Source organism: Miniopterus natalensis, chromosome 3 (genome assembly GCF_054644295.1).
Source record: "Miniopterus natalensis isolate mMinNat1 chromosome 3, mMinNat1.hap1, whole genome shotgun sequence".
Classification (NCBI taxonomy): Eukaryota; Metazoa; Chordata; class Mammalia; order Chiroptera; family Miniopteridae; genus Miniopterus; species Miniopterus natalensis.
Window position 1 is genome coordinate 98,058,837 of NC_142083.1, and position 24,899 is coordinate 98,083,735.

The 24,899-nt window shown below is 44.0% G+C and overlaps 1 protein-coding gene across 1 annotated transcript in view; it reads left to right on the forward strand.

Moving 5' to 3' along the window:
* Positions 1-1,673: 1,673 nt before the first annotated feature.
* ITGAM (integrin subunit alpha M) overlaps positions 1,674-24,899 on the forward strand; it is a 48,997-nt gene continuing 25,771 nt past the window's right edge. Inside the window, exons 1-12 of the mRNA XM_087815173.1 lie at positions 1,674-1,701; positions 2,860-2,965; positions 8,352-8,455; positions 8,970-9,040; positions 9,149-9,266; positions 13,540-13,670; positions 14,023-14,168; positions 14,899-15,052; positions 15,960-16,110; positions 18,092-18,165; positions 20,308-20,437; positions 20,670-20,812. Coding sequence (XP_087671299.1) covers positions 1,674-1,701; positions 2,860-2,965; positions 8,352-8,455; positions 8,970-9,040; positions 9,149-9,266; positions 13,540-13,670; positions 14,023-14,168; positions 14,899-15,052; positions 15,960-16,110; positions 18,092-18,165; positions 20,308-20,437; positions 20,670-20,812 — 1,356 coding nt within the window. The remainder of the gene's footprint in view (positions 1,702-2,859; positions 2,966-8,351; positions 8,456-8,969; positions 9,041-9,148; positions 9,267-13,539; positions 13,671-14,022; positions 14,169-14,898; positions 15,053-15,959; positions 16,111-18,091; positions 18,166-20,307; positions 20,438-20,669; positions 20,813-24,899) is intronic.

Consider the following 24,899-nt stretch of genomic DNA (forward strand, 5'->3'; position numbering starts at 1 on the left):
CTTTCAGTTCTTGTCTCTTGGAACACTTTCTCTTAAAATCTAACCACTGTCCTGTGAGAAGCCCAAGGCAGAGAGGTCACATGTAGGTGCTCCAGTTGATAGCCCCAACTGAACTCCCCGTCTGCAGCCAGCATCAACTACTGGCAGTGTGAGTTGGGCCTGTCCAGCCCACCTGAACCTTGGATGGCTCTAGCTCCTCACTATCTTACTGCAATGTGAGATCCTTTAGTGGGAACTGCCGAGGCCAGATAGTCAGTCCACAGGACCCTGAGACAATAATAAGTCGCTCTTTTAAGTCGCTACGATTTGGAGCGGTTCGCTCTACAGCAGTAGATGACTGGTACACACCCAGAACCCTAACCATCCAGAGGTAACCACTATTAACATTTTGGTTTTCCCACGCATGCATATTTTTAAACAGGTAATTTTTAAAACAAAACATACAGAATTTTAATGATTTTGTTTTTCAGAAAGCAAACATTTATTTGGTTTGTTTATTAAGAAAGGAGAATTGGGTCAAGAGAAAAATGTGTTAGAGATAGAATGAAAAAAATCACCGGCTTGGGGCTTACATTAGCAGTCACAAAGTACTGTGTGGCTTTTTATATATTTCATGAAAGCATGCTCTTGCATCTTTGAAACAGATGTAGGAAAGACTAGGTGGAACGTAAGGATATATCACAGAGACATCATTCAGCCAGTCCTCTGTCGTTGGGTAGTTAGGCTATTCTAGTGTTTCACTATTAAAAACAGTGCTGCAATGCAAAAGTTTATACACCCCTCTTTGACTGTACTTGTCAGCTATTTCTTAGGATAAATTTTTGGAAGTGGAAATTCCTGGGCAAAGAGTTTGAGTTTTTTTCTTTCTTTTCCTAAAAGGACAGATGTTATTTATTTATTTAGTTATATTAAAATGCTTTTTAAAAAAAAACATATGTTTTTATTGATTTCAGAGAGAGGAAGGGAGAGGGAGAGAGAGAAACACCAATGATGAGAGAGAATCATCGACCCGCTGCCTCCGGCATCCCCCCCCACAGGGGATCAAGCCCAAAACTGGGGTGTGAAACTGGGAACTGAACTGTGACCTTCTGGTTTGTAGGTCGACGCTCAACCGCTGAGCCACACCAGTCAGGTGGGTTTGAGGTTTTTTTTTAAAAAAACACACAAAGTAATATTTAAAAAGCACCAGGTCTCTCTGTATCTGAGTCGTCCTTATTGATGGCTACAAAAGAGGACAGTTCTGGCTGAAGGGCACTCCTGTGTCCTTGGGCAGGAGGGAAGGACATTTTGCAAAGCGTGCTTTCAGGGAGACACAGAGGGTGACCTCCCACACGGGCATCGTCTGTATTACTGTGTAGCACACACGTTGTTCCCGGAGACCGGCCCTAAGCACACTTGGCCTGCTTTTCACAGTGTTTCCGCCAACCCGAGAAGCAGGTGGGCAAACAGGCAACACCTTTGAAAGAGTGACCTTTCTGGTTTGGGCTAGGAAGCTGGTAGGGAGGGGGCACAGGCTGTGTGCAGTCACAGGAGGAAGGTCAGAAGGCAATGTGCTCACTGAGCCCCCGCCCTCTTCCTTTGAGTCTCTAATAGATTTCAGCTCCTACTACTTCTCTTTTCATGCCCTTTCTGGCTTTGGTGGTGCGTGCACAGGGTTCCTGCTGCTTCCAGCCATGACGCACAGAGTCCTTCTGTTGACAGGTGTGCCAGGGGCTTGGGGGTGGGAGAGGTGCTTAGGGTGAGGGTGAAGAGAGGGGAACTTATGAGCCTGCAAGTAGAGAGAAGGGGTGCGGAATATCTAGGAGTTAGATTGGGGAGAGACAAAGAGGATTTGGGGGAGAAGAAGAGATTCATGGAGAAGCGGAGAGTAGGGCTATCCCAAGATGGGAGGAGTAAAGACGATTGGATGAATGACTAAATTCATAGACTATGCAAGGGGGTTTGGTTGGCCCCCTCACTTCACATATGAGGAAACTGAGACCTAGAGAGGTGAAATGACGTGCTAAAAGTGCACAGCAAGTATTGGATCCTCTTCTCAGAGTGTTCCTCTTGGATTCTAACCCCCCCCCACTTCGCCTCCAGTTCTATTTTTCAAGGAACCAGTTGTAAATGTTTGTTGAATGACGTATGGATCAAATGATTTAAGTTTGTTACCTTTTATACCTGTATTTTGTGGCAAATGAGTCGAAGAAGGGAAAGAAATGCTTGAGAGTTGCATGGGAAGGAAATGGCCTAACTGAGAGGCTTTAGGAACTTGTTATTGGGCAAGTCAGCAGGGTGGGCACATAGGGTGGGGCTCAGAGAGGGGCTGGAAGCACCCAACTTGGTGGTCTTAGGCCAGGGGGTCAGCCAACTGTGGCCTATGGGCATAAGGCCAGGGTTCCACCACTGACGTGTTATAGCCTGTGAGCCTTAGGCTGCAGATGGACATTTGTAATTGATTCATGATCGGCAACCCTAATGTAATCCCAGTGAAGTGAAATGTTGTCTCCCTCAAAGAATTCCATTTGTGTCATTAGCAAATTTGTATTACAAAAAAGTGTACTCAATTATTGTATTTTGAATTTCCTTAATGAAAAATTTGTGGAAATGCATTTGCTCTCTTGTATAAGTACTTACATAATATACTCTATTTGCCTGTTGGCCCACAGAGCCTAAAACTTTTACTGTCTGGCCCTTTATACAAAAAGTGTGCCAACCTGTGCCTCAGGCTCTCAGAGCTAGATCTGGAAGGCTGATGTCTCCATGCTGGGCTAGGGTGAATCCTGGCAGGAAGGTGCACGGAGCAGGAGGACAAACTGCTTTCTTAACTATGTCCCTTATCTCTTCCTGACCCTCACCCCTCTGTTTTCCCTCCAGCCTTGGCCTTATGTCATGGGTTCAACCTGGACACTGAAAACCCAGTGATCTTTCAAGATAATGCAAGGAGCTTCGGGCAGAGCGTGGTCCAGCTTGAGGGATCCCGGTAAGGGCCACCGGTGGAGCTCCTTGTCTCACACGCTTTCCCTCTAAGACTACATACCTGAAGATTTGCAATTTCCTTTTTAAAAAATTTGTTTTGTTTTTCTTGATTTATTTTTGAATAGTTAATACAATTACAGGGTTCTAAATTCAGAAGATACCAAAGAGTGTAATAGTGAAAAATCCTCCACACTCCTCTCCCCCAGTTCCTGTCCCAGGAGGGTTTTTATTTTTTATTTATTTATTTATTTATTTATTTATTTAAAAAAAATATGTTTTTACTGATTTCAGAGCGAGGAAGGGAGGAGAGGGAGAGGGAGAGATAGAAACATCATTGATAAGAGAGTCATTGATCAGCTGCCTCTCCCACGCCCCATACTGAGGACTGAGCCTGCAACCCGGGCATGTGCCCTAATTGAGAACTGAACAGCGATCTCCTGGATCATAGGTCGATGATGAACTGCTGAGCCATGCTGGCTGGGTTCCAGGAGGGTTTTTTTAAAAATTATTTTTTAATTACACTTTACATTCATTATTATTTTGTATTAGTTTCTGGTGTACAGCATAGTGGTTAGATAATCATGTACTTTACAAAGTGTTCCCCCTGATATTTCCAGTGCCCACCTGGCACCATACGTAGTTATTACAATATTATTGACTATATTCCTCCTGCTGTACTTTACATCCCTGTGACTGTTCTGTAACTACCAATTTGTATTTAATCCCTTCACTGTTTTTACCCAGCCCCCCAACTCCCTTCCCCTCTGGCAACCATCAGTCTGTTCTCTGTATCTATGAGTCTGTTTCAGTTTTGTTTGTTTATTTTGTTCCGTAGATTCCACATGTAAGTAAAATCATATGGTATTTGTCTTTCTCTGACTTATTTCACTTAGCACAATACTCTCTAGGTCCTTCTGTGCTGTCACTAAGGGTAAGATTTAGTTCCTTTTTTTTTTCTCCAAATATATCTTCATTGATTTCCGAGAAAGGAAGGGAGAGGGAGAGAGAGAGATAGAAACATCAATGATGAGAGAGTCATTGATCGGCTGCCTCCTGCATGCCCCCAACGGGGGACCAAGCCGGCAGCCGGGGCATGTGCCCTGACCAGGAATCGAACCGAGACCTCCTGGATCCTAGGTCGATGCTCAACAGCTGAGCCCGTTGGGCCAGGCTGTACCACAATTTTTTATCCACTGGTCTATTGAATTAGCATTTTGGGTTTCTTCTGATATATACACAGAAGTGGAATCACTGAGTCATAAGGCAATTACATTTTTAATTTTTGAGGAACCTCTCTGTTGTTTTCCATAGCGTCTGCACCAATTTACATTCCCATTAATAGTGCACGAGGTTCCCTTTTCTCCACATCTTTGCTAACGCTTGACATTTGATGATTTGTTGATGGCAGCCATTCTGACTGGTGTGAGGCAATACCTCATTGTGGTTTTAATTTGCATCTCTCTCATGATTAGTGACGTTGAGAATCTTTTCATATGTCTCTTGGCCATCTGTATGTCCTCTTTGGAGAAGTGTCTATTCAGGTTCTCTGCCCATTTTTAAATAGGATTGTTTGTTTTATTGATGTTGAATTGTATGAGTTCTTTATAAATTTTGGATATTAACCCCTTATCAGATGTATCATTGGCAAATATGTTTTCCCATTCAGTGGGTTGTCTTTTTATTTAGTTGATGGTTTCCTTTGTTGTGCAAAAACTTTTTAGTTTGATGTAGTCCCTTTTATTTTTTCTTTTGTTTCCCTTCCCCAAGGAGATAATATCGGTAAAAAGAAGTGTCTGAGATCTTATTGCCTATGTTTTCTTCTAGGATTTTTATGGTTTCGAGTCTAACATTTAAGTCTTTAGTCCATTTTGAGTTTATTCTTGTGTATGGTGTAAGAAGGTGGTTTAGTTTTATTTTTTGCATGTATCTGTCCAATTTTCTCAACACCATTTATTGAGTAGACTATCTTTACCCCATTGTATGTTCTTGCCTCCTTTCTCAAATAGTAATTGATCATATAGGCATGTGTTTATTTCTGGGCTCTCTATTCTGTTCCGTTGATCTCTATGTCTATTTTTATGCCAGTAATATGCTGTTTTTGTTGTTGTTATTGTTGTCAAATCATCTGTAAATGAAATACTTTTTTTGTAGTTCTTAATGAGCTGGGCATTCCACTGCACCACTGCTGATGTCATGAGGGCCGTAGCCATCAGCACTGCAGCCCACAGGCTGGGCTGTCCCCTGGATCTCTTTATGGTTCCAGAGAGTTCTCTAGCTAAAGATGGTTGCCGTCTCTGTTGGGCAATGTTGGCAATCTCATCAAAAGTGGTATTTCTACTGTGCTTAATGTTTTTTTTTGCTCCTTTCTGTCTCTGGTGGTTCTTTGAGGGCTTTGATGATCTGAGCAGAGGCAGAAGGTACTACCTCAGCCTGGGCCTGTCTGCTCTGAATGGTTTCACTTTAATCCTCAGATTCTCCCAACCAGTTGCTTTGGTGATGTCATCACCAACCTTTTTAGGAGACAGACCCAGGGGGCCGATCTTGGGGGCCAGGGCAGAAGTGGCACCGACTTCCCCACTGGTTCATCTCAGGTATATGACTTTAATCTCGTTGGGGTCAACTTTGTGGCATGATGGAGGCAGCTGGTGTCAGATGAACCCAGATTCGGAAAGACCAAAGAAAGTTGCACCTAAACATCCTCTAAGCCTAAAGTAGCACCATGCTGTTTTGATTACTATAGCCTTGTAGTGTAGTTTGATAACAGGTAGTGTGATTCTTCCAACTTTGTTCTTCTTTTTCAAGATTGCTGTGAATATTTGTGGTCTTTTGTGGTTCCGTATAAATTTTTGGATTGTTTTTGTTCTGTGAAATATGCCATTGGTATTTTGATAGGGATTCTTGTGTGTTCTTGCAGAGAGATTCTATGTGGTTATACCTCTACATTTTTCTAACCCCCCTCCTGCACACAATTTGTAGCACATGTTATACTCAAACTACAGCCTGCTGCCAGTTTTTGAAAATACATTTTATTGACTGCCGCACCCCAACTCATCATTTATTGTGGAGCTACAATGGCAGAACCAAGAGGCTATGACAGCCCTAGTGGGGTGGCTCAGTTGGCTGGAGCATTGTCCCGTACACCAAATAGTTGGGGGTTTGATTCCCGGTCAGAGCACATACAGGGGATAACTGATCAATGGTTTTATCTCACATCGATGTTTCTCTCTCTCTCTAAAATCAATTAAAAAAAAAGTAAAGAGGCTATGACAGAGACTATATGGCCTGCAAAGCCTAAATTATTTATCTTTAAAAACTAATATTTATGGAAATAGTATTACCTTTTAAGATAAAGTTTGTTGGCCTCTGCTCTATACCATCCTTTGCATTTTTTCCTTGATAGAGCTTGGCAACTTTACCAGATAAGTGCATAAAGAGCTTACTTGTGTTTTATGCTCCCATCATGCTCTGTTATTTGGAGGTGCTGTCATTCACATTTGTGTTACATTTAAATCTCTTCTGAATGGACATTCGATTGTTTCCACACCTCTTCTATGTGAACAATGCTCATTTTGCACATGTGCAAATATATTTGGAAGTAAATTCTAGAACTAGGATTGTTGGATCACAGGGTACATATATGTGTGTAATTCTAATAGATCTTTCAGATTGCCCTCTGTAGAGGTGGCAACAATTTATACTCACACCAGAAATTGATGGAAACACCTATTTCGCCACCCATTGACCAATCCAGTGTGTCAGCAAACTTACTGATCTTTGCAAATTGGACAGGTGACAAATGGTAGCTCAATTTAGTTTTAAATTGCATTTCTTTATAAATGAGAGATTAGTTCCTTTTCTGTGAATACTTTTTTCTTATCTGTTGCCCATTTTTCTATTGGATTATTATTATTATTATTATTATTTTTCCTTATTGGATTGTAGGAACTATGACTATATTGAGGAAACTAGGCTGAGGTATGAGTTGCTAATCTCTCTCCCACCAGTTTATCATTTATCTTTTAACTTTGCTTCTGGTAGCTTATTGCAGACAGAAATTTACTTAAAATGACGGTGTGGTTTAATCTAATCACATTTACTTATTAATTAAAATATTTATTGATGTTTGATCTTATTTGTTATTCTTAAAAATTCTCATTAAAAAAAAAAGGAATCCTCACCCAAGGATATGCTTATTGATTTTAGAGAGGGGAGGAGGGAGAGAGAGAGAGAGAAACATTGATGTGAGAGAGAAAAATCAATTGGTTGCCTTTTGTACGTGCTCTGATCAGGAACCGAACCCACAACCTAGGTATGTGCCCTGACCTGGAATCAAAACCACAGCCTTTTGGTGCAGGGGACAACTCTCCAACCAACTGAGCCACATTGGCCAGGGCAAAAAAATCTAATTTTGGACTGGACTCAGACTCAGAGGTAGAAGCCCTCAGAGAGGACAGCCTACGTCTCTTGGCAATCTTTTTTCTTACATTGTTCTGTGGCCTCCCTCACTCTCTTGGCTGAAAGTTTAGCGTGTTCTGCGGCCTCCTCCCAGCTTTCTTAGTACTGTACACTGTCTTCAGAGCAGGACATGCGGAGTAACAAGACGCTGAGGCCTGGGTGCTTTGGCCCGAGGTTTCTTACCTTCTTTGATGAGGGGCTTTCTTGCAAGGTATTGGCGGCCATCATCTTCTTTAGAGAGATTGTGGATCCTGCTAGATCTTTGGGGCCCCAGGTGATGACACACAATAGTGTCATTGAGACCAGGAGTGTCTTTCTCCCATTTTTAATGACCAAGTCGAGAACTTGCCGATCGGATCCCCAGTGCACCCCGACCAGGTCTGCACTGTCTCCCCAGCCCCCTTCGTCTATAACAGGAATGTCCCTTACACAGCATGGGTTAGACACCCTGTTTCATGGGAAACCTAGTTTGTCGTTCCCACCACTGATTCGAACCACATGCCCCTCCCACTCTTCACCCAGAGTGTCAGCAGCAGCTCCTGTGGCCACACGCTTCTCATAAAAGGCACCAAGTTCGTGTTCATCATCCATGTCAGTGAGCTTCTGGCTGCCAGTGCCTGGGAGAGATGCTCAGCTTGGTCCTGAAGCAGCCGACCGCCTTCGAGGCTCCCCGAAAGAGAGGGAATTTAATCATTTTTAAATCACCTCTTTGTTTTGTGTCCCTCTTAGAGAGGCCCTTGCCATGCTAAGATTTAAAAAGTTCCCATTTTTTCCTCGCTGAGTCTTCCTCCTGCTCCTAGGAACTGGGGGATCTGTGTGAGGACTGGCTCTCCAACTTTCCTTTGAGGGCAGAACTTCTTCCATGGCCGCCTTCTCTCGCCACGTGTCAATTTTCTCCTATTCCTGTGGTGATCTGTTCCCACTTCTCCCCCCAGGTTGGTGGTTGGAGCCCCCCAGGAGATAAAGGCTGCCAACCAAACAGGAGGCCTCTACCAGTGTGACTATAGCACGGGCACCTGTGAGCCCGTCCAGCTGCAGGGTGAGTCCCTGCCCTCCCTAAGCCAGGGCGAGGGTTCTACTTGTGCATATACCTGGACTTGGCAGGCATTGCCTTTGTTCCGGGAGGTCTGTGGTCCGGGCCCCAGCGGTGTAGCTCCCCAGTCTCTGTGTTGTAGGTCGACTGTACCTCAAACACCCTCAGCCACTCCTTTCATGTTCTTTTCCTATGACCTGGGTGCCCCTTTGACCTGTCAGGCTTCTGTGTCTCCCAGGTTGAGGTGACCCCTGTCCAGCTCTTATACAGGCTCTTTTATTTTAATTTTATATTTTATATATTTTTAATATGTCCTATTGATTTCAGAGAGAGGAAGGGAGAGGGAGAGAGAAATAGAAACATCAGTGATGAGAGTCATTGATCGGCTGCCTCCTGCACGCCCCCTACTGGGGATCGATCCCGCAACCTGGGCATGTGCCCTGACCGGGAATCGAACCCCGATCTCACACAGGCCCTTTTATCTCCCTGAGTGTAACCATGCACTTATCTGTCCTCTCAGTACCCCCAGAGGCTGTGAACATGTCCTTGGGTCTGTCTCTGGCATTTGCCAGCAACCCTTTCCGGCTGCTGGTGAGTTGCCCCTGGGTCAAGGGAGTGTCGTGAGGGGAGGTGTGGAGACCTGGGGTAAAAGGACAGGAAACGGGGCGCCCTCCCTCCTACCTACACCCTGCCCTGCAGGCCTGCGGCCCCACCCTGCACCAGACTTGCAAGGAGAACATCTACATGGCCGGCTTCTGCTTCCTGTTTGGATCCAACCTCCGGCAGCCGCCCCAGAGGTTCCCAAAGGCCCTCAGAGGTAGGCTGTGCTGGGCAGATGCAGGTGGGCGGCAGGAGGCTGGAGGGCAGGGCGGCCTGGGCTGGGCACAGCTCACAGGCTGGGGTGTGACTTAGAGGTCTAGGTGCGGAAGAGAGAGAGAGCCTTGGGGGAAGTGCTAAGGTCTTGCACTTTAAGAAAAGTCCTGATGTAGCCACTCATCTTTGTGAGATGATGTTCCGGTCATTGTCCTTAGAGTAAGTGCCTTAGTCTCCTGACCACAGCCTTTGAAGCTTTAGATGGTGAGGCCCCTGTTCCCCTCTCCAACTTCTCTCCCATCCCTTCTACCTCAGTGGCTGTGCTCTAGCCACCCCGGCGCTTTCTCCTCCAAGAACTACACCAGACCGTCCCTGCCTCGGCGCCTTTTGCACTTCCCATTCCCTCAGCCTGATATGCTCTTCCCCAAGACCTCAGCTCAAATGCCACCTCCTCAAAGAGGCCTTCCCTGGGCGGCCCTTCTGATCACTCCCACCATCTCTCCCTGCCACATTGCCCTACTTTACCACTCTCATATATGCAATATCCATATTCACGTGTTTCTCATCTGTGTTTTCTTCTGGAATGTAGGCTCCATGATAGCAGGGAGATTGCCTAGCTTGTTCACTGCTCTATGGTCTTGTATCTACTGCTGCATAACAAATTGTCCCTGTACTTAGCAGCTGAAAACAAAATTAATTGTCTTGCAGTTTCTATGAATCAGGAGTCTGGGCATATCTTAGCTAGGTGCCTCTGCCTCAGGGTCTCTCATGAGATAGAAGTTAAGTTGTCAAACTAGAGCTGTTGTCTTATCTGAAGGCTTGACTGGGAAAAAAGCCACCTCCAAGCTCACTTCAAGGTTGTTGCACTGAGGGCCTCAGATCTCACTGGCTGTTGGCTAGAGGCTTCCCTTCATTGTTTGTCACATGGGCCTCCCCAAAGAGCAGCTCACACCATCGCAGCTGGCTCCCCTCAGGGTGGGTGAGTAAAGAGTGGGAGAGAAGAGAGAGCAGACACCCAAGACAGACGTCACAGCCTTTCATAAACTAATCTTAAGAGTAACAGCTCATTACTTCTGCAATTTCTTTGAAGTGAGTCAAAAAGTCCAGCTAAAACTCAAGAGTAGGCAACTGTCTACGCAATAAGGTTAACTTGGTGGTTGCCCACCACACCCTGGCTCCCCCTCCCCAAACATTTGTTGATTGAAGGAGAGTGAGTGAGCAACTGGATCTTTTTTTCAAGCTGCTTCCTGCCTCCCCTCCCCTCCCCTCCCCTCCCCTCCCCTCCCCTCCCCTCCCCTCCCCTCCCCTCCCCTCCCCTCCCCTCCCCTCCCCTCCCCTCCCCTCCCCTCCCCTCCCCTCCCCTCCCCCCTCTCCCCTCCCTTTTTTCTTGCTTCTCCCCTGCAGAGGGTTTCTGCCAAGCATCATTGCCAGGCCATCCTCCCCTGCCTTCCCTGCCTGCCCAGGTTACAGTTTCTCTTCTTTCCCATGTGTTCTTTCTGCCTGACTGCATCCAATTCTGTGGCTTTGGCTCCCACTCTCACATCTCTCTCTCTAGTCCTCACTCTCAGGAGCTCAAGACTCTTCTTTTAAAAAACATTTTTGCTGGAAACAGCCCAAGTACCCATCAGTAGATGAGTGGATAAAAAAGTTGTGGGACATTTACACCATGGAATACTATGCAGTTGTAAAAAAGGATTTCACACCCCTTGAGCCAGCCAGCATGGTGAGACCTGGAGAGTATTATGCTAAGTGAAATAAGCCAGACAGAGAAAGACAAACATCACATGATCTCACTCATTTGTGGAATATAATAAACAAAATAAACTGATGAACAGAATAGATCTAGAGATATAGAAGCATGGAACAGACTGAGGGATCTCGGAGGGAAGGTGGGGGTGGGGGAGTAGGTGGGGAGAGATTAATCAAAGAACTTACATGTTTATAAGCATAACCCATGGACGCACACATTGGTATGGGGAAGGCCTGGGGGTGATGCAGGGTGGAGGGGATCAATGAGAGGAAAAAGGAGACATCTGTAATACTTTCAACAATAAAGATAAGTTAAAAAAAAGAAAATTTTTTATTTCTTTTAAGATGCACTTGGTTCAAAATTCAATAGACACTAGGGATAAACTGTAAAATTCTCTCCTCTTGGGTCGCCCAGCCTTCTGTTTGCTTTCTGGGGGGGCAGCCACTGTTTCGTGTCTCGTGTCTTCCCCCGGAGATACTCCATGTATTACAAACACATACAAACCTGAATTCTTCACCTTGTATCACAGTGGTGGCGTGCTATATGCACTGTACTGTATCTTGATTATTTTAACATATCTTTGAGATTAAAAAATTTTTTTTTCCTGGCTAACCTTTGTATATGTTCCATATAAACCTTAGAATTTGCTTGTTTATTTTTTAAGTTTTTCTTAAATCCTCACCCGAGGATATGCTTACTGATTTGGAAGAGAGAGAGAGAAAGAGAGACAGAAAGGAGACAAGATGTGAGAGAAACATTGTTCGGTTGCCTCTCAGGGATCGAACCCGAAACCTGGGTATGTCCCCGACTGGGAATCAAACCCACAGCCTTTCTGGTGCACAGGGCGACACTTCAACCAAATGAGCTACCTGGCTGGGCTGCTTGGTTATTTTCAAAAAGCCAATACTTTTGGGGTAATTTAATTTTATTTTTCAATGTCGTACAGTAAAATTGACCTTTTTTCTTCTTTTAAAAAAATCAATTTATTTTTTAATTACTATTGGCATACAATATTATATTAGTTTGAGGTGTACAACATAGTGATTAGGCACTTATATGCCTTACGAAGTGATCACCCCGATGAATCTATTACCCCCTGACACCATGCATAGTTATTACAATATTACTGCCTGTACTCTGTGTGCTGTACCTTACACCCCCAGGACTCTTTTTAGTGTACAGTTTCATGAATTTTAAGATATGTATTGATTTGTGTGAACAACAACACGAACAGGATACAAAAGAGTTCCACTGCCACCCTAAAGCCTGCGTGCTTTCGTGGCCAGTTGCCTCTGCCCCTGGCACTCACTGACCTGTTCTCCATCACTGTATAGTTTGTCTTTTCAAGAATGGTATGTAAATGGAATCGTAACCTTTTGAGTTTGCATTTGGGAGTCACCCATATTGCTGGGCGTGTCCGTAGTTCTTTCCTTTTACCCCCTTTTCCATTGCATGGATTTACCAGAGCTCCACTCACTGTTTCATCCATTCACCCACGGAAGGGTGTTGGGGTTTTTCCAATGTTTCACATCATGAATAAAACTGCTAAAACGCTTCACTGCTATGGCAACCTTTCTAAAACAACAAACAGATGACCTCACTTCCTTTCCTAAGAATCTTCAGTGTCTCCTTACTGCCTGCGGGGTAAAGTTAAGCTTCTTTTGGGGGTAGAGAGGCTCTTTTAAGCAGCTGTTCCCTGCTTAAGGTCATAGCCTTGCCTCCATCACCACATGTAGATTTACCCTGGTAGTTCCATTTCCATTCCTGGATTCTGCCAGAACTCTTTTAGGCCCATCCCCCTTGTGCCAGCCGGGTCTCTACCGGAACAGGTGGCACACTCTGGTTAAGATAATTCGAAGAGGGTTCATTTACAAAGGGACTAATTATAAACTTATGGTAGGGTCTAAACTACAAGGGACAGTCCAGGAACCCAGGGACAGCAGAGCTGTCACTGCCCCTAAGCTGATAAGACAAGGAGAGGGGAAAGTCACCAGAATCCAGAGAAGAAAAAGTATGTGGCGTGGCCTCCTTGGGAATGGAGATCTGCTGAGGGGCACAGCTGGCCTAGAGCCACCTTGCAGGGAGGGAGCCAAGAGGAGAAAACTCTAACCTCACTTTCCTCCCGAGGGTATAAAAGTTCGGTTGCTGTGGACCATGGGGCCCAGCTCCCGGGGTGCAGAGCAGAGGGGGAGGGTAGAAGTGGGTTTGGGGCTGAGGCGGTGGGGGGGGCACCCAGCACACCTTTATCTGTGCTTTTCCTGCTCTGCCCCGAAACTGACTTCTCCCTCTGTATTTTTGGCAAGTTATTTCTGATTTGTCATGAGGTAGCTCTGACATCACCACTTTCCCTGGCTCTCTCTGGCAGAATCAACCAATTTTTTTCGTACCAATTTATCCACGTTTTTATTTAACTTGGAGCATGGGTTGAATCTTGTTTGCCATTTAATCTCATTGTTCAGCAGATAACAGACCTGCAGAACTTGAACCCGAAGCACTTAATCGATTCCTGCCCCTTTGCTCTTCCCAGAGTGCCCTCAGCAGGACAGCGACATCGCCTTCTTGATCGACGGCTCTGGCAGCATCATCCCAAACGACTTTCTGCAGATGAAGGATTTCGTCTCAACTGTGATGAATCAATTCACAAAGTCCAAAACCTTGGTGAGGGCCCATGGGTAGGTTAGCGAACAGCCCAGACAAGGCTGGCGAGGACATGGCGACCGGGTCACACCTCAGCTGCAGACTTCGACTGACTGTAAATTGGGCGGCTCTGACTGTTGGATAGGGGTTGACATGGGACATGAAATCCTCGTGTCATCTCTGGCTGAGTTCTAGTGCTGAGCAGTGAGAGCTGATGGCAGATCTCTTTCCTGGTGGGCCAGGAGGAGGGGGGCAGTGGAATTTGGAGGAATTTGGAGGCTGGAGTGTTTTAAGCTTTCTGCAGGGCTTTCTGGGAGATGGATATGGGGGAGGAGAGGCATCTTGTTCAGTGCAATGCCGCACCCGTTTCCAGTTCTCCTTGATGCAGTACTCCGAAGACTTCCAGACTCATTTCACCTTCAAGGATTTCAGGGATAACCCTGACCCGAGACAACTGGTGAGGCCCATAAGACAGCTGTTCGGGAAGACACACACTGCCACGGGAATCCGCAAAGTTGTGTAAGCTCTTCCCTTTTTGCTCGGGATGTGAGAAGGAGGTGACGGGGGGAGTTGTTCAGACAGGGGTGGAGTAAAGGATATTTCTGGTTGAGGGAACAGCATGGCTGAAGGTGCAGAGGAGGGACTGTTCATGACAAAACAAGTTGTGAGTAAAGGTGGGAGTGACGGGAGGGAGGGAGAGGAAGGCTGAGGGGGAGGCTAGGAAGATCAGCTGAGGCCAGGTCACTGTAAGCAACTGAAAAGCCAGAGGGGATCCACTGAAGGTCTGAAGTAGTGGGGAGATGTAACCATCCCTTGTTTTGGAAAGTTCACTCTGATTTCTGAGAGACAGGGAAGAGGCAAGGGTGGGGGTTATGACACAAGTGCAGGAGATGAGCTAGAGACCTATTGTGTCAAACCAGGAGAGGTCTGATGAAGGCCCAATTAAGCTCACACATATATATATACACTTTTTAATTAAAAGGAATAATAGTTAAAAAACTCAACCTATGCAAAAGCATATAAAGGCAGCGAAGGTGTCTTTCCCCTCCACTCTTTTCCCGCCTCCTGCTGCCTTTCCAGGTCTGGGGGAAGCCACATGCCAGTGCTCATCTCAGGGGAGCCAAGCCTGTCCCGTCCTAGGCAGAGCCCTGCTGCGTCAGCATCGTGCCTGCTGACGCCCCCCCCCCCCCAGCATTAAGAGCATCTCCATCTGGTCGCGTTTGACTTTTCCCTCCTCTTCCCTGAGCAGAAGAGAACTGTTTGCCAGCAAAAACGGAGCCCGGGAGAATGCCCTGAAGATCCTAGTTGTCATCACAGATGGAGAAAAGTTTGGTGACCCTTTGGAGTACAGCGATGTCATCCCTGAGGCTGACAGAGAGCGTGTCATTCGCTATGTCATTGGGGTAGGAAATGATGCTTCTGTGAAGGGTTTCTGCTTAAATACACCCTCCCTTCGATTAGCAAATATCAATAAAATCAAAGCAGTGACAGTTACTGCTAGCCCATAGGTGCGTGTAGCAGTTAACGATTGTCACAATGATGCTGTGTAACAAACAAACCCCGAATTCAGCGGTTTAAAACAATAAATGAGTCTGTGGGTCAGCTGGGCAGCTTTTCTGGTCTCACTCATGCATCTGCAGCCAGTGGCAGGTTGGTTCGCAGCCCTGCTGATGCTGCCTCCTGCCGGACAGGTGTGGTGGGAACAGCTCTTGTGCCCTGTCACCCTCCAGGGGGCTAGCTTGGGCACGTCCTCAGGGTGAAGGCAGAGGAGCAAAAGAGCAAGTGGAAACGTTGCAAGCACTCTCTCAAGCCTCTGTGTGCATCACATTTAATAACATGCAAGACGTGTGGCTTAACGCAGAGACAGTGAGCAGGGCAGTTTCCTCTGCCAAGAATAGGGGGGTCCCAGCAAAGTTTTGGGGAAATGTCTTGGATACAGGAATGGGCAAAGGGTTGGGATCATCGTTGCAGTCAAACTACCACCATACCTTGTGTGACGTAGAAAAAGGTGCATGACTTGGCAAGAAGTAAGCATCTTCATATAAAGAAAAGGCTCCCCTTCCCCAGGAGGCAGCACGCAGCACACGGACCAGAGGCTGGGTTTCAGTCCCCAACTGCCCCCTGCACAGAACGCCTTGCACGGTGCACAGCCTGCTCTGCTGTCCTTGGCAGCCCCTTTCAGGGGCCTTCTGGTATATCCCCTCTTGTGACAAATGCTGTTTCAGATACTTTTCCTGCAGAATTTTCTTTGCTGGGTATGATAGCTACCCCCAGACAGCGTCTGATTTGGACTCTGTTCCCGGACGACAGGTGGGAGCTGCCTTCAACAGTGAGAGGTCCCGCCAAGAGCTTAATACCATTGCGTCCAAGCCGTCTCGCGACCACGTGTTCCGGGTGAACAACTTTGAAGCTCTGAAGACCATTCAGAACCAGCTTCAGGAGAAGATCTTTGCAATTGAGGGTGAGCTAAGGCTCTGTATTTCTGGAACAGCCCCAGAGGCAGCCCCTCACCTCCAAACATGTATTCCTCTCTGGAAACTAGAACCTCCTACTCCTTGGTATCCTGACCCTCAGCATCAGCTCTCTCCACTCCTTCCGGTTCCCAGCAACTCTGGCTGCACTTGGTCAGCTACTTTGGAATAGAGGGATCTAGACTTTTATCTCTAATTTTGCAACTCTTGGCTGAAAAATTGGAGGGTAGGGGAGCCAAACCCCCCACAGTATTTTTCTAAAAATTTGGGTATGTGGTCAGCATCTATCTGTTTGGCTCACTGCTGTTTTCCCAGTGCATAAAATAGTGTCTGGCACATAGAAGGTACTTGATAAAAGTTTTTTTTGAATAAAATAATTTAAAAATTGGGGGAAGGTTCATATACAATCTGGATTTATGGCTTCTTTTGCTAAGTTGGAAGATTATATACCTTGAGGATCACATTCCTACTTGGCAAAAAGTGGCTGGTGCCAAAGAGTCACCATCCCTTTAAAAGGGGCATATGCTTTCTGGTTTAACATGGCTCTCACCTGAGCCTCCGTTTGTCTGGCCACCAAAGCATTTGTGTGTGTGTGTGTGTGTATGTGTGTTTTACAGAAATAGAAAACTATTTATTGATCACAGTTTACCAGTATTTACAATAAAGTAAATAATATACAGTTGTGTTGCATTCTGTTTACTACAAAGTTATTGTTTTTCCTGGCTTCTGCTGAACCAGTTACCCAAATACTGAGCCTGAGCCCACATGTAAGGAATGAATTGGGGTAAAGAGGAAGCACGCAGGTCAAGAGTTTAGATTGTAAAAGTTTGTTCACCCATTTATTCCAGTAGGTCCTAAATTGCCAAGGGCTTTAACCCTCTGATTAGGTTTCCATGAACCAAGTCTTACACATTCCACCAATCATGACTTTTTAGTCAACGTAGCACAGGGATTTCACCTTCAGGTCCACCAGGAGGAACCTTTCAATAGGTCTGGCTCGTTTAATTAAACCCACCAGGCTTTGCCTACTTTTCTCATTTGGGTGAGAGGTTGTTGGTAGCAACAAAACTTTCCTTTCAGGGGTTTTTCAAAGAAACTTGCATTTATGATTGTAGATATGGATGTGGGTTCTGATATGGCTGCTTTTAAATGGTCCAATTTAAACGGATTACATTAGCCCAGCTGGGGGGGCTCAGCGGTTGAACCATCAACCTAGGATCCAGGAGATCGCAGTTCGATTGGCTTCTCAGCAGCATCTCTTTTCTTCTCTTATTTACTGTCATCATTTTGCAGCATTAAGAATTGCTTCAATGACTCTGGACCATCTAAATTTTCCCCAGGGTCCTAAGTATTGCCAGCATCTGTGGGTCTTTCGCAGATGCTGCTCCACCAGCCTGTTCACTAAGCGTTAGTCCCATACAATACTTTTTCCACTACAAATCCTTCAGGCTCTGCCTCTGCACCTTTTTACTCTTCCATTCTGTTTCCGCCCCATTTTCTGCAATGTAGAGGCCATTGTTTATTGCAGACTTGGAGAGCTATTATTCACTCGCTGCCTCGGAGCTGCTCCTGGCCCTGCCTGCCTTCAGCTCCAGCTTCAGCCTAGGGGGAGGGGGCCAGGAGCTGGACACCAGAACATTTGAATTTCCAGCCCCTGTTCTAGGCTCTTCTGCCTTTCTTCTTCTTCTTCTTCCTCCTCCTCCTCTTCCTCCTCTTTCTTCTTCTTCTTTTAAATATATCTTTATTGATTTCAGAGAGAGGAAGGGAGAGGGAGGGAGAGATAGAAACATCAATGATGAGAGTCATTGGTCGGCTGTCTTCTGCACGCCCCCGACTGGGGATCCAGCCCCCAACCCGGCCATGTGCCCTGACCGGGGTCTCCCGGATCCTAGGTTGATGCTCCATGGCTGAGTCATGCCCAGCCGGGCAAGGCTCTCCTGCCTTTAATGCAGAAAGTTCCCCTCCTCACAGGTACTCAGACAGGAAGTACCAGCTCCTTCGAGTATGAGATGTGTCAGGAAGGCTTCAGTACTTCCATAACCTCCGTAAGTGGTCCTTCCTTGGGCTGTGGGGTGGTACCCAGAAGGGGGAGAAGAGGCGCAGGGGCTGGGGGCTCTCCTCTGTGGTGGGTGCTTTTTGGGAGGCACCTCTTTGATGGGCACCAGTGGTCCTTTCTCGCTTCTTTGTCAATCCTGTTCTTTGTTTTTGTTTTAAATTGAGATATAATGGATGTATGATAAGGTATTAGCCTCAGGCGTACAGCATGATTCTCTGTGTGTGTATGCTGGGAAATGAAGTGATCGCCACAGTAAGTCTAGCCAGCATCTAGCACCACGCGCAGTTACAGTTTCTTTTCTTGGGGTGAGGACTTTTAAGATTTATTCTCTTAGCAACTTTCAAATATACAGTATTATCAACTATGGTCACCATGCTGAATATTACATGCTCAGGATTTATTTTATAACTGGAACTTTGTAGCTTTTGACCTCTTTTACCCCCTTGGCCTACCCCCATCCCTTGCCTTTGGCAACCATTAATTTGTTCTCTATCTGTGAGTAGTTCCCCCCTTCTTTTCAGATTCTATATATAACTGAGATAATATAGTATCTGTCTTTCTCTGTCTGGCTTATTTCACATAGTCTAATGCCCTCCAGGTCCATCCATGTTGTCACAAATGACGGGATTTCCTTCTCTTTTATCGCTGAACAGTATTCCATTGTATACACCACGGCTTTGTTACCCACTCAGCCACTCATGGACACCTAGGTTGCTTCTGTGTCTTGGCTGCTGTAAATAATGCTGCACTAAACATGGGGTGCAGCTATCTTTTTGAATGGGTGTTTTCATTTCCTTCAGATAAATAACCTAGAAGTGGAATTCCTGGATCATATGGTAATTCTTTTTTAAATTTTTTGAGGAAATTCCATTTTGTTTTTCACAGTGGTTGCACCAGTTACATTCCCACAACAGTGCACATCCTGCCAACACTTGTCATTTTTTGTCTTTTTGATGATAGATATTCTCACAGGTGAGATGTGATACCTCACTGTGGTTTTGATTTTGTTGAGTGACATTGAGCACATTTTCATGTACCTCTTGGCCACCTGTGTGTCTTCTTTGGAAAATGTCTATTTAGATCCTCTGTCCATTTTTTAAATGAGGTTGCTTGTTTTCTTGCTATTGAATTGTATGAGTTCTTTATATATTTTGGATGTGTTAACCCCTTGTTAGACATGTGATTGAAATATATCTCCTGCCATCCCACTGGCTGCCTTTTTCACTTTGTTGATGGTTTCCTTTGCTGTGCACAGCTTTTGATGTAGTCCCACTTGTTTATTTTTGCCTTTGTTGCCTTTACCTTTGGTGTCAAATCCAAAAAAATCGTTGTCAAGACTGATGACAAGGAGCTTCCTGCCTATGTTTTCTTCTTGGAGTTATATGATTTCAGGGCTTATGTTCAAATATTTAATTCATCCTGAGTTGTTTTTTGTGTGTATGGTGTAAGATATTGATCCAGTTTCATTCTTTTGTTTCTTTGTTTCTTTTTTTCTTTTTTGAAATATATCTTTATTGGTTTCAGAGAGAGAAAAGGAGAGGGAGAGAGAGTATGATAGAAACATCAATGATGAGAGAGTCACTGATCGGCTGCCTCCTGCACTCCCCCGACTGGGGATCGAGCCCGCAACCGGGGCACGTGCCCTGACTGGGAATCGAACCCCGATCGCCTGGATCCTAGGTCGACGCTCAACCACTGAGCCACGCCCGGCGGGGCCAGTTTCATTCTTTTGAATGTGGCTGCCCAGTTTCCCCAGCCTCCTTTGTTGAAGAGACTCTCCTTTCCCCATTGTCTATCCTTGGCCTCCTTGTTGCAGATTAGCTGACCACATATGCATGGGTTTATCTGTGGGTTCTGTATTCTGTTTCATTGGTCCATGTGTCTGTTTTTATGGCAAAACCATACTGTTTTAAATACTAAAGCTTTGCAATATAGTTTGAAATCAGGAAGTGTAATGTCTTCAGCTATGTTCTTCTTTTTCAAAATTGCTTTAGTTGTTTGGGTGTTTTTTGTGGTTCCATACAAATTTTACGATCATTTGTTCTACTTCTATGAAAAATGCCATTGCAATTTTGATAGAGATTGCACTGAAGCTGTCGATTGTTCAATCCCATTCTACTCTCTTTCCCAGAACGGTCCCTTGCTGGGCGCTGTGGGGAGCTTTGACTGGGCTGGTGGAGCCTTTCTGCATATGCCCGGGGATAAAGTCACCTTCATCAACACAACCAGGGTGGATTCGGACATGAACGATGCTTACTTGGGTAAGTGGGGAGGACAGGGTTACTCTAAGAAAGGTCAGGATATGGTATAACTCAACCAGTATAGATGTCATTGGATCTCTCATAGGCCCTTAGGATAGGTTTAAAGACAAAAATTTCAAAGTTTCATTCTATTTATGTTAACAAAGAGGAATATAGTGTGGGGTCCAGTTACCCAACCTATCAAGCGCCTGCTGGAGGGGCAGGGTCTGCAAGAAAAAACCCTTCTCTTTAGGTTATGCTGCCGAAGTCATCTCGCGAGGCCGGGTGCAACACCTGGTTCTGGGGGCGCCTCGATATCAGCACACTGGCCTGGTGGCAATGTTTAGACAGAACAGTGGTGTCTGGGAGAACAACGCTGTGATCAAGGGCACCCAGGTGAGTGCAGAGCATGTGGATCATGAATGTGCACACAGAGGCGCCCGGGGGCTGAGAGATTCCAGGGTGGGCCTCGCCAGGAGCCATGAATGGCAGAGTTTTATAAAGGAGCCTCAGAGGGCCTTGAGCTGGAGCCTCACAGGACCAGCTCTGCATTTGCGGATACTCCAACAGTAATAAATCATAACAGGACCTGTACAGAGCTGTCTCTGAGTGTACCTGTACGCCGAGCTGGTATTTGACAGTACCTAATCAATATAGAACATTAGTTATTAAAGTATTGAAATCATTCCATATTTGTCAGTAAATAGCTATTTCCCTGTGGTGGCCCCGACTTTGCACACTGGCCCTTCCCTGGTATTCTTTGCACTCCCCCAGCAGCTATGAGGTCAGGCAGGGCACCCCAGGGCACCTCCAGCTAAGTAGGAGTAGGTCAGTGCCTGAACAGTCCTAGCAGTTCAATATTTTAAACATCACCCCTGCAAAAGCAGTGTGGTTGCATCTTATGTGGGGCATCTTATGTGGCAAAAATATTTCGTCAGAATCACTCTTGCAGATTCCTGAAATAGGACTGTACCCAGGATATTGCGCCTGTAGTTCTGTGTGTGTCCCTTTAATTTCCATCTGTGGTTCTCTTTGGCCTGCAATTAATGCATCATGTGTGGATGAAATCAGTTTGCTCTATATGGGAACAACCTTGTCATGATTCTTTGTCAATAGTGAAATTCTTCATATGCTCTTTAAAGGTTTTACCAAGGCTTATTGACTATTGATGGCATCAGTGCCTGGCACCTAGAAGGAGAAAGTGAGGGAAAATGGAATAGAACTGAGAGTCCATAAACCCATATGTCTATGGTCAGTTGATTTCTGACAAAGATACCAAGTTCATTCAATGGAGAAAATAATTTTTTCAACAGTGATGCTGGGATAACTGGATATCTACATGAAAAAGAATAAATTTCTCAATATACAAAATTCAAAAATTAACTCAAAATGGATCAGAGACCTAAATGTAAAAGCTAAAGCTATAAACCTCTTAGAAGGAGCCATAGGTGAATTTTTCTAATCAAAGGTTTGGCAACAATTTCTTAGATATAACACCACAAGCACAAGAAACCAAAGAAAAAATAGACAAATTGGATTTCATCAAATCAAAAACTTTTGAGCATCAAAGGACACTATAAAGAAAGTGAAAAGAATGGGAGAAACTGTTTACAAATAATATATCTGATAAAGGTCTGGTATTTAGAAAATACAGGGTGGGGCTAAAGTAGGTTTACAGTTGTGTGTACATGAAACAGAGTTTATTCTTGTATTATTATTATTAATTAATGTATGATTTTTCATATGAACAACTGTAGACCTATTTTTGCCTCGCTCTGTATAAAGGACCCTTACAACTTAAAGGACAAACAATCTAATTTTAACATGGGCAATGGTTTGAATAAACATTTCTCCAGAGAAGATCTACAAATGCCAACAGGTACATGGAAAGAGGTTCAATATAAAGAGTCACTAGGGAAATGCAAATTAAAAACACAATAGAGATATCACTAGAATGGCTATTTATTTATTATAATTTTTTAATTTTCAGTTACAGTTGACATATAATATTATATTAGTTTCAGTGTACACCCCAGTGATCGGACTTTATATAACTTAGTAAGTGATCATCCCGATAAACCTCGTACCCATCTGACACCATACGTGGTTAGTTGAATATTATTGGCTACATTCCCTGTGCTGCACTTTACATCCCGTGACTGTTCTGTAACAACCAAACTGCTGCTTAATCCCTTCACCTCCCCCCCCCCCCCCCCCCCCGGCAACCATCAAAATGTTCTCTGTATCCGTGAGTCTTTTCTGTTCTGCTTGTTCATTTATTTTGTTTTTTAGTTTCAAATGTCGATATGTATTTATTGCCATTTTATTGTTCATATTTTTGGTCTTTGTTTTCTTTAGAATGGCTATTTAAAAAAAGAAAAATAACAAATGCTGGTGAGGATGTGGAGGAATTGGAACCCTCATACATTGCTGGTGGGAATGTGAAATAATACAGCCCTTTGGGAACACAGTTGGGCAGTTCCTCAGAAAGTTAACTATAGATTTACCATATGATGCAGACATTCCGCTCCTAGGTATATCATGTCCCCAAAATGAAAATAGGTGTTCAAATAAAAACTTACACATGACTTTTTATAGCAGCATTATTTGCAGTAGTCAAAAAGTGGAGAGAACTTAAATATAAATCAGCTCATGAATAGATAAACAAAATGTGACATATACATACAATGGACTACTATTTAGTCATAAAAACGTAGTAGTGACACATGCTATGACATGGATATACCCGAAAACTTTATGCTAAGTGAAAATAGCCAGTTACAAAAGCCACATATGATATGATTCCTTTCATCTGAAAAATCCAGATTAGACAAATCCATAGAGCCAGAAAGTATAGTAGTGGTCGCCAGGGGATAGAAGCAGTGAGGGAATTGGGAGTGACTGCTAGCAGATATAGGTTTTCTTTTCAGGGTGATGGAAATGTTCTGGAATTAGTGGTAATGACTCAAAACACTGTGAATATACTAAAACAGACTAAATTTTATACTTTAAAATGGTAGATTTTACATTATGTAAATTTTATCTCAACTGAAAAAGCTATCCTGACAAAAAAAGCCATCAATGTAATTCATCATAACAACAGACTAAAAGAGAAAAAACCATAATATTAATAGATACAGGAAATTTTTTGACAAAATACAACATCCTTTCATTGTGTTTAATTCTCAGCAAACTAGGAACTAAAGGGAACATCTTCAACCTGTGAAAGAGCATTTATTTAAAAAAAAATATAGCTAGTATATTTAAAAGTAAAAGAGAACATTTATCTCTTAAAATTGGAAAAAAGGCAAGAATATCCACTTTCACTAGTTTTATTCAACTTCATACTGTAAGATGTAGCAGGTGCAGTAGGCAAGAAAAAGGCGGGGGGTGGGGCAGAAAGCATACAGAGTGGAAAGAAAAAAATAAGATTGTCTCTATTTGCAGAGACAGGATTGTTTGCATGGAAAATCCCAAAGAATCGACAAAAAACCAATGATAACTAATAAGTTATTTCAGTAAGTTCTCAAGCTACATGATCAATATATAAAAATCAGTTGTATTTCTATACTAGCAATAAACATTTGGAAATTGAAGTTTTAAAAAGTGCCATTTACAATAGCACCAAAGACTATGAAATATTTAGGTGTAACTCTAACAAAATGTGTGCACTATCTGTATGCTGTAAGCTACCAACACTAACGAGAGAAATCAAGACCTAAGTAAGTAGAGAAATACACTGTGTTCACGGGCGAGGAGACTCAATACTGTTAAGATATCAATTCTCTCCAAGTTGATCTATAGATTCAACACGGTCCCAAACAAAGTCCTGGGGCTTTATTTTGTATAATTACCAAACTAATTCTAAGATTTATATGAAAAATCATAGAAAACAGAATTTCTAAAACAGTTTTGTAGAAGAACTTTGTGGAGGGTTCATATGCCATCTGATTTCCAGACAATATAAAATTACAATGATCAGGAGAGTGTGAGATTGGCAAAAGGAGAGATCACGAAGAGCAGTGGAACAGAATAAGCCTGAAATAGACTGACACATATATAGTCAATTGATTTTCTTTTTAAAAATTTATTTTTCAATAACAATCGACATACAATGTTATATTAGTTTTAGGTGTAGGACATAGTGATCAGACGTATACCTAACAATGTGATCACGCCGATAAGGCTAGTACCCATCTGACAACATACATAGTTATTACAATATTATTGATTGTATGTCCGTGACTATTTTTATAGCTGACCATTTGTACTTCTTAATCCCTTTGACCGTTTCCACCCCCGCACCTCCCTCCCACTCGGCAATCACCAATTTGTTCTCTGTATCTATGCGTTTGTTTTTGTTTTGTTTGTTCATTTATTTTGTTTCTTAGATTGAAATCATGTTATTTGTCTTTCTCTGTCTGACTTATTTCACTTAGAGTAATATGCTCCAGGACCCTCCTTGTTGCTGCAAATAGTAAGA